Source organism: Ictalurus punctatus, chromosome 8, assembly GCF_001660625.3.
Source record: "Ictalurus punctatus breed USDA103 chromosome 8, Coco_2.0, whole genome shotgun sequence".
In the NCBI taxonomy this organism is placed as follows: Eukaryota; Metazoa; Chordata; class Actinopteri; order Siluriformes; family Ictaluridae; genus Ictalurus; species Ictalurus punctatus.
In genome coordinates, this window is record NC_030423.2 from 680,606 (window position 1) to 690,000 (window position 9,395).

At 41.3% G+C, this 9,395-nt stretch overlaps 2 protein-coding genes across 4 annotated transcripts in view; one reads left to right on the forward strand and one right to left on the reverse strand.

The window, feature by feature from the left end:
• The first annotated feature begins 553 nt into the window (after positions 1–553).
• Positions 554–6,057, forward strand: vps4a (vacuolar protein sorting 4 homolog A). 3 transcript variants are annotated; one of them, XM_053682089.1, is made up of 12 exons: positions 585–657; positions 741–849; positions 1,340–1,451; positions 2,056–2,200; positions 2,353–2,414; positions 2,660–2,779; positions 2,925–3,081; positions 3,347–3,495; positions 3,618–3,699; positions 4,614–4,833; positions 5,132–5,272; positions 5,374–6,057. In XM_053682089.1, exons 2-12 carry the CDS (start codon positions 829–831, stop codon positions 5,473–5,475), a joined length of 1,311 nt encoding a protein of 436 aa, XP_053538064.1. In that variant the 5' UTR covers positions 585–657; positions 741–828; the 3' UTR covers positions 5,476–6,057. The 3 variants fall into 3 exon arrangements, with proteins under 3 accessions (XP_053538062.1, XP_053538064.1, XP_053538063.1); XM_053682087.1 differs by lacking the exon at positions 741–849 and having other exon boundaries at positions 554–657; XM_053682088.1 differs by having other exon boundaries at positions 595–849.
• Positions 6,058–9,324: 3,267 nt separating this feature from the next.
• mespbb (mesoderm posterior bb) overlaps positions 9,325–9,395 on the reverse strand; it is a 1,671-nt gene continuing 1,600 nt past the window's right edge. The window contains exon 2 of the mRNA XM_017473639.3: positions 9,325–9,395. This exon is cut by the window's right edge and continues 105 nt beyond it. The gene's annotated coding sequence lies outside the window, so the exon portion shown is untranslated.

Here is a 9,395-nt window from a genome sequence, read left to right on the forward strand (position 1 = left end):
TTAATTATACATCTACTCACATTAAATACAGGGTTTTTTTCAAGGTAAAAAAAGAAATAAATACATATTTAAAAAAAACAAAAACAAACATTTTTGAAGTCCACTTTTAAGAATCCGAACAAATCAGGTACTACAGTCTCATCCGGGCATTTGATTGTAACCCCGCCCTTTCGCTAGCTAGCTAAAATCAACAAAAACGAAAAAAAAAAATATCTAAAGGCAACATTAATATACAATGAATAAGAATTAAACATTTATTATTGAATGTACTTATAAAATCGGAAAATGTCGCGAATAAAACAGGCACGTGAGCATTATGGGAAGTGTAGTTTGTGAGCCTCGACTTGTCTAGAACGGGCGGGAAAATTACCGCCACATGAAATGCTATTTGAAAATAAAAACACTTTCGTAACGTGTTACTCGTTGACACATCGTAAGGTACAAGAAGCATTTTTATAATTATAATTATAATAATAATAATAATAATAATAATAATAATAATAATAATAATGATGATGATGATGATGATGATAATTTGAAAATCCTACTCCTGAAATGAATGCGGTGGGTCTATCCACTTCCGGCGTCGATGTGACGTCACAGCTCCCAGTGGCTCTCGGGGCTCTGCGCGGTGTTGCTGTTGATGAGAATTTAACGGTTTGTTTACATTCGTTTGTTTCTTTTTTTTGTGTGTGTGAGGAAAAAATATCGAAATTATTACTTAGCGTTTTTCCCATCAGTCATTACGAAAAAGGTTTCGAGGCTGTCAGGAAAATTATTTTACAAAACACGAAGCTGGAGGGAAAAATCGCAAGAGCGTGAGATGAAATGACAACGTCAACATTACAGGTAACGGTACCGGAGCTAGCATTAGCCTAGCTACCAGAGAGATGCTAAACCGCGCTAACTGTTTAATATTAATATGAATAACGTTCATGTATAAATATCGGTTATACTACACTTGCGGTAGTTAGTATGTGTTGTTTATATTCTCGTTACTGCAGGCTAAATCAAAGCTAACTCCATTCTCCCATTCACTATACACACACAAATCAGAGAATTAGCTTAGCTTAGCTTAGTTTAGTTTAGCATAGCTACCTAAGTGTTTACAGCTCCCTATTATTTATAGACTTGTACACTGTGTGCTGTATATATCTGTATGATCTGGTGATGTGTAGGAAATGGTGAAGCATTGGGAACGCTATATAAATCTAAGGAATTATTATTATTATTATTATTATTATTATTATTATTATTATTACGATAACAGTGAAGCGTAGGGAGAAGTGGGGTTGCCATGTATGTTCCTCTGAAATCCCCTCTAATGTGCACCCCATAGAAAGCCATCGATCTGGTCACCAAAGCCACAGAGGAGGATAAGGCCAAGAATTATGAGGAGGCTCTGAGACTGTACCAGCACGCTGTGGAGTATTTCCTACACGCCATCAAGTGTGAGTGACAGAGACACGCCCACACACTCATACTCACCTGCACCCCGCCCATCGCCTCACTTTCAGCTGTGTGTTTACTTTCTGCAGCCCTGTTCAGACACAATTAGTTCCTTGAATAGATCATTTTTTCTGGGATGAAACTCAAATGCCAACATGTTAAAAATATATATATATATAAATATAAATTGAATTATCGAACGCATGTTTACTGGATGTTGTGGTAAACAACCATGTGATGATGGCATTCGATCACATGACTACATTACAGCTGGGTAAGGCATTTAATACACACACAATTTTAGTAACGTTATCTACGAACCGTGGATGAGCTACAGAGAAATTGAACAGTAATAAATGTAATAGGCCATAGTAAAAGATATTAAATAGGAATCAATATTATTATACAGTAATAACCAATGATAAACGTTACTGAGTGGTACTAGAGGTTTTAAACAATATTATACAGTACTGAACAGTAATATGTAATATTACAATTAACCAATTACAATCTCTTTCTCTCTCTCTCTCTCTTCCACTGTCTCTCTCTCTCCCCGTCTCTCTCCCCCATCCCTCTTTTTTTCTCTCTCTCCCTGTCTCCCTGTAGATGAGGCTCACAGTGATAAGGCGAAGGAGAGTATCAGGGGGAAGTGTATGCAGTACCTGGAGCGGGCAGAGAAGCTGAAGTCCTACCTGAGGAACAAGGACAAGCAGGGCAAGAAACCAGTGAAGGAGACACAAAGCAATGACAAGTACGTACACACACACACACACACACACACACACACACACACTATCTCTAACACACAGACACACTTATTCAGTTTCTCATCTCTGTTTGTTACTCATTTATTATTGTGTGTGTGTGTGTGTGTGTGTGTGTGTGTGTGTGTGTGTGTTTCAGGAGTGACAGCGACAGTGAAGGTGAGAACCCAGAGAAGAAGAAACTGCAGGAGCACCTGATGGGTAAGTGTGTTTTACTGAGACTGACAGGCACACAGGCCATGCCTCCATCACTGAGACTGACAGGTACAGAGGCCACGCCTCCTTCACTGAGACTGACAGGTACAGAGGCCACCACCCCTTGCTGAGTCTGACAAGTAAAAAAGCCAAGTCTCCTTTACTGAAAATGACAAAGGTAGGAGAGAAACACAGCCTTGTGTGTGTGTGTGTGTGTGTGTGTGTGTGTGTGTGTGTGTGTGTGTGTGTAGGTGCTATAGTGATGGAGAAGCCGAATGTGAGCTGGAACGATGTGGCTGGACTGGAGGGAGCTAAAGAGGCCCTGAAGGAAGCCGTCATCCTGCCAATCAAATTCCCTCACCTCTTCACAGGTGTGTGTGTGTGTGTGTGTGTGTGTGTGTGTGTGTGTTTTCTCCTTCTAATTTGGTACTGATCATATAAACCTATTTTCACTAAAGTTAACTAAGGCATTACATAGATGTGTGTGTGTTTGTGTGCGCTGTGTGTGTGTTTTAGGTAAACGGACTCCATGGAGAGGGATCTTGCTTTTCGGACCTCCTGGGACAGGAAAGTCATACCTGGCTAAAGCTGTAGCTACAGAGGCTAACAACTCCACCTTCTTCTCCGTTTCCTCATCTGACCTCGTGTCCAAATGGCTGGGGGAGAGCGAGAAGTGAGACCACACACACACACACACACTACTCTTTCTCAAGCGCACCCATAAACACAGTAACTTTACGCTTCATAATTAACCCTAATGTTAATCAAGTTTGTTACTGCAGTTCAGAATGTACCCAGTAGGGGGCAATGGTGGTGGTGTGTATTAATAGTGAACACCTGTGATTAGTGCAAAAGAACTGAAATTAGACGTGCGTGTACTTTATCATATAGAAATTAATAGTCTAAAGTATTAATACCTCTCTCTCTCTCTTTCTCAGGTTAGTGAGGAATCTGTTTGAGCTTGCCCGTCAGCGTAAACCCTCCATCATCTTCATCGACGAGGTGGACTCTCTGTGCGGCTCACGAAGTGAAAACGAGAGCGAAGCAGCTCGCAGGATCAAGACCGAGTTCCTCGTGCAGATGCAGGGTGAGAGAGAGATTTGGAAGAAAAATAAAGCTTGGAAGGAAGTAGCAGCTCGTGTCAGCCAATAAAAACGTCCTTCATGACACTATTCTGTGTGTGTGTGTGTGTGTGTGTGTCCTCGGCAGGTGTGGGGACCAACAATGATAAAATCTTGGTTCTGGGTGCCACTAACATCCCATGGGTTCTGGATGCCGCCATCAGGAGAAGGTCAGTGTTCCTCCACACCTGCACAAGAAACGTATGAAAATCCCCTCGTTTCAGAAGAACGTCGGTGTCGTACTCGCGCTCGAGAGAGTGTGTAAACTTACACACAAGAAGACTGACTAACGTAGACCTCGACTGGATCGACGTCAGATCGTATAATCTGCACGGATTACTGCACTTTTATATCTGGAGCATAGAACATAGGAGTTTAAACTGTTTATGTTTATTACAGGTTTGCGGCGTTTAGCCGACACCCTTATCCAGAGACTCTTCTAGAAGAGCTTTGGAGTCTCGATCAGAAACCCGTGCTCCTTGTGCTGGTTCACTCGCTCCATCCAGAACATTCCGTCAAAACCAGTCGCTTTATTTTATCTCCTCGAATTAAAGAATGTAAAAGTAAAGAAACGAGTCGAGACAATCTCGTAAACGAAGAGAAATAAAACGAATCGTTTAGTTACGATGAAAGAAACGGTGGTGTATGAACGGAGGACGGGCCGGTCTGTCTGCCTGTCTGTCTGCCTGTCTGTCTGCCTGTCTGTCTGCCTGTCTGTCTGCCTGTCTGCCTGTCTGTCTGCCTGTCTGTCTGCCTGTCTGTCTGCCTGTCTGTCTGTCTGCGTAGAGCCGTGAGCCGTAAACAAACGCGTGCTCCCAGCTGCATGTGCACTTTACCTTTTATGGAGTTTTGTGGGCGTCACCACATGCAAATGAGCTGTTTGCACTTTACACATGATCAACATACACACGAGTACGAAGAAAATCTGCCTTTCCATCAACTTTTATAAGTCTGTTGAGAACAGTTTCTTCAGTTTGGTTCTAAAACGAGGTCTTGTGTGTGTGCGTGTGTGTGTGCGTGTGTGTGCGTGTGTGTGTGTGCGCGTGTGTGCGTGTGCGCGTGTGTGCGTATGTGTGCTGTGCAGGTTCGAGAAACGGATCTACATCCCGCTTCCAGAAGAGCCGGCTCGGGCCACCATGTTCCGCCTCCATTTAGGGAACACGCCCCACAGCCTGAGCGAGGCCGACCTGCGCCTCCTCGCTCACAAGACTGACGGCTATTCCGGCGCTGACATCAGCATCATCGTCAGAGACGCTCTCATGCAGCCTGTCCGAAAAGTGCAGTCCGCTACACACTTCAAGAAGGTCTCTCTCTCTCTCTCTCTCTCTCTCTCTCTCACACGCACATTCACACACGCATGCGCACGTGCCAGTAGTGGTGTAGATGTGCATGCTACACTCAGGGTTAAGTAGTTAGTTTATTGTATCATGAGCATCAGCAGTGACATCATTAGCCTCGTGTCGGAGGCCCTGAGGAGGCGTGTCCATGTTAATCTGAGCGAAGGACCCGCCCACATTCAACGAGAGAAACATGTGGCTGCTGTAGTAAATGCTGGTTGCCATGGTGACTCATGTTTAACGCTGGTTGCCGTGGTGACTGCAGGTACGAGGTCCATCCCGTAGTAACCCCTCTGTGATGGTGGATGACCTTTTGACCCCATGTTCCCCTGGTGACCCTGCTGCCATGGAGATGACCTGGATGGAAGTGCCTGGAGACAAACTTCTGGAGCCCATAGTGTGTATGGTAAGACACACACACACACACACACACACACACATATGCTAGAGGACTTGATATTTTAAGAAATGGAGATTTGAAAATAAGTGTGTGTGTGTGTGTCACAGGCCGACATGCTGCGCTCTCTGTCCACCACTCGGCCCACGGTGAACGCCGAAGACCTGCTGAAGGTGAAGAGATTCACCGAGGACTTTGGACAGGAAGGCTGAGGATCAGCAAACGCCCGCCCATCAATCACACACAAGCCCCACCCCTATGGACCGAGCCCCACCTCCAACCCCCCCCCCCCCCCCTTCCTTCCCTAACACGTCACTTTACAGCTGGACTTCCTGTGTGCGGTGTTGAACATGAAGGAGCATTTACTTCTGCACATTTGTGTGTGTGTGTGTGTGTGTGTGTGTGTGTGGCCTGTAGTTCTTACTGTATGTGGACTGAATGTGTGTGTATTTATGTGTAAACGATCACACACACGCACACTGCACTAGCTCAGTATTAGTTATTTATTCCCCCCCGTTTCAGACTGAACCATTATCGCCACTGAACACACACATTAAAGCAGAATAATAATAATAATATTAATATTAATACTTTTACCCCAAATGTACTTGAGTTCTGAGGATCATTTGGAGTACAGCGACTTTGGGAGGTTTGTTTTGAGCTAAAGTGTCACTAATGTTCGTTTCTGGTGACCCCCGAATGTCTCGCACTCTACACACTACTGACCGTACCGCTGCGGCTAATTACCTGTCTGCATTAATTAAAGTAATTAAATCTCAACTGGAAACTGGGAATGGAAAATGTCTCTCTTCTTTTTCCTTTTTTTAAAATGACACGTTTAGTTTGTTTTGTCCTAAATCACATCATTTTGAGTCACTAGTGTGTTCACTCTGTTTCAGTATTCCTCTTCATGACTCAGAAGTGTGTAACGCAAACGTCTTACACAAACGAGGAGGAGACGACGAGATGGATTGATCTGTCTAACACTTCACAGTAAAACGTGCACTTTTTAATATTGTAGCCTAAACAAACTTCTACTCCTCGCCCGTCTTCTCGTATAGCCGTCTGCTGAAGCCTCGCTGTTTTAATCGACGTTCCTCCAGGGATTTAAGTGCAGACCATTTGATTTCTACCTCAAGTGCGTCTAGAAATCTAGAAGCTTCCTCTCTACTCGTTCCTCGGCTGCTGCAAGTGTTTAAAGAAGCGCTGCCGTCCGAAAGATGGCCGACTTCCATCCGTGTCTGGAACGCAGGCTGAAGAAAGGAGGATCGAGGAATCGTGGAAGCATCAGTTAAGAGTTTTTGAGATTCACCCAGACGATCCCATGGTGCTGTTCACCGTGAGGTGAACAAGGACCTGACTGCGTTACTCTTTTCTGAGAGAAGTGTTTTGATATGTGATTTGTGAAGAAGAAGAAGACTTTTATCACCAGAATGAGCATTTTAAACACGTCTGTGTTTAAATGTGTCTATTTATTTAAGGGAGCTGTGACCTCTGACCTCCAGACTGAACCACTCACAGAAGAGGGAAAGGATTTTAGGCAACTTCATCACCTCCCACTCTGGGGTACTGACCAACAGTTTAACCAAATGACCAGTTGTATCGAGGGCGTAACAATCGTATGGTCATTGGCGGAGTCCAAACCCCAACAACATCCAAAGTTTGATACTGAAAATTTGCAGCTTTAGAACGTAATTTTAGGATTACAGTTAGCGTTTGAATTCATGTGATGTCTGAGTGATAGAAGCTCCCACAGCATGGGGAAATTGTAGGGTGCTGTGGACGTCCTCTGGGCAGATGTATTCTCTGCTCCACAACCTACCATGAAACCCACCACACCAAGTAGAGGCGAGCTAAGATGTGTGCAGGCAAACCACACGCGCTAACATTTAAACACGCGTTCACGACTTTTAAACAGACTCAGAAAGGATGGCTACCCATGAAACTAAATTCAACACTATACATGTTGTAAATACAGTTTCCCCACGGATGCTTCCCAGCAGAGGCGTTCAAAGGGAAAAACATTTTAGGAAATTTTCTAAGAATGTGTAACAAAGATGTAGAAACTTGACAGACACATGCAAGCAGGCTACTTCCGGTTCATCTCCTACAAAGTAGTGAAAACGCTGTCAACATAAGAAATGGTTCATTTACTTTCAACAAGACCCACTAGATGGTGCCAAAATGCAAGAAATCACACCTGCCAAAGAGAATTATGCATTTTCCAGTAGTAGCAAATAGAATAACTTCTATTTGCTACTATTCTTTTTGACACACCGATTTTCCTTAATAAACATATATATATATATATATATATATATATATATATATATATATATATATATATATATATATATATATATATATATATATATAATGTTTACATATGTATATGTTTACAAACATATATATATATATGAGACACGACTCCATATCTATATGGAGACATGACCCCCTTAAACAATGCGTGGTTACGCCCATGAGTTGTTATAATTAGAGCTCGACCGATATACGTTTTTTAAATAACCAATTACCGATTATTTATGTATTTATGTGCCCAATAACCGATATGCAGAACCGATATTTATTTATTGTTTTACTTCTGTTTTTGACACAATGATGACACCACTGAACTGAACAAACCGTTTTATTTCTAACAATTTTGTCACAATTTCACTTCCTCCTCGCATACAAAACAAAACAACTCTCATTTATACACCGTTACTAAACTGTCTCTTTTTTTTTTTAAATAAAAGCTTGCATGAGGTAAACAAACAGGTAAAACAAATAAAGCATGCAAAAAAAAAATTCAGATGCAGTGCTGCACGCAATTCTCAAAACTCCCACAAGATGGAGGCATTTAGTGGTGGAGCCGATATTACAAAACCAATATCCGATTATGGAAAAATGCTTAAATATCAGGGGTGGGGTGTTTATCGGTGAAACCTTTTATCAGTCAATCTCTTGTATTAATCATTAGCAAACTGTTGCAGATAAACAACCAATCTGTTTAAAATACCTTTTGAACTGGATAAACTGATTTACATCGAGAACTCTAGAACAATAGTGGTTACTAATATTAACTATAAACACTGAAATTGTATGGCAGCTTATTAGCTAGAGATATAAAGTAGATAAATGCTAATAATACTAATAAAGCGATCGGTGATTGTGAAGTGGTTCTAACATTTGTCACGGTTGTGCTGAATGTTTCAGAACTACACTACCCATAAGCCCCAGCACTTCACATCTCACTGATCGCTCACACCTGTTTCCGGTTTCACCTTTTATTAGCATCGCTATTTAAGTTCTGGATTTTGTGTCTCATTGTCAAGTGTTTGTTGTTGTGTGTTATTGCCTGTAGTGTGTAGCAGCCCTGTCTTATGTTCACAGAGCTTGTTGTATTTTCAAATCTGTGATGGGTGTTTATATCTCTAAACATCAAATATTAATGAACTGATCAAGGGGAATAAGGAGGAATACTGTGCATCCGTTTGCATGTATTAATGTAGACATGCGAAGCAGGATTGGAGTGGGAAAGCGACCGCAAAGATTCAGACACGCCACCACTTCCTGTTCCAGAGAGCCTGAGAGGAAGCTCTGTAACTCTATCAAACGTTGAATTGAATGTGATAAAATGTCTTCATTTAACAGAACTCGAACCTCAGTGCAGGATTTATTTATAAGCCATCAAAGCCTTCTATATAATCTTGTGAATTATCTGAGTTTTGTTTTGTTTTGTGGCTTAATCTGTAAAATTCTGATTAGTATGAGGGGAAGTTTAACTTCATATAAATATAGATCATGTTTATTACTGTACTTTTATCCTATTTTTTTGTCCGTCACTGCTATTACAGATACAGATTAAATATAAGTGAAATGTATACAAATATATTTATATTAATCAATCAAGACAAACGGATTAAACAGACTATATATATATATATACATATATGTTTATGTTCATATTTATATATTTTCCATAAACAACAAAGCAAACATGAAACGTAATGTTAAAGCATTAGAATAAATATCAAATATTATAAATTAAGTCATTGTACAAAAAAAGATTATTAAAATAGAAATGTCACAGTAAGACAATGTTAATATAGAATAAATAAATTATTGTACA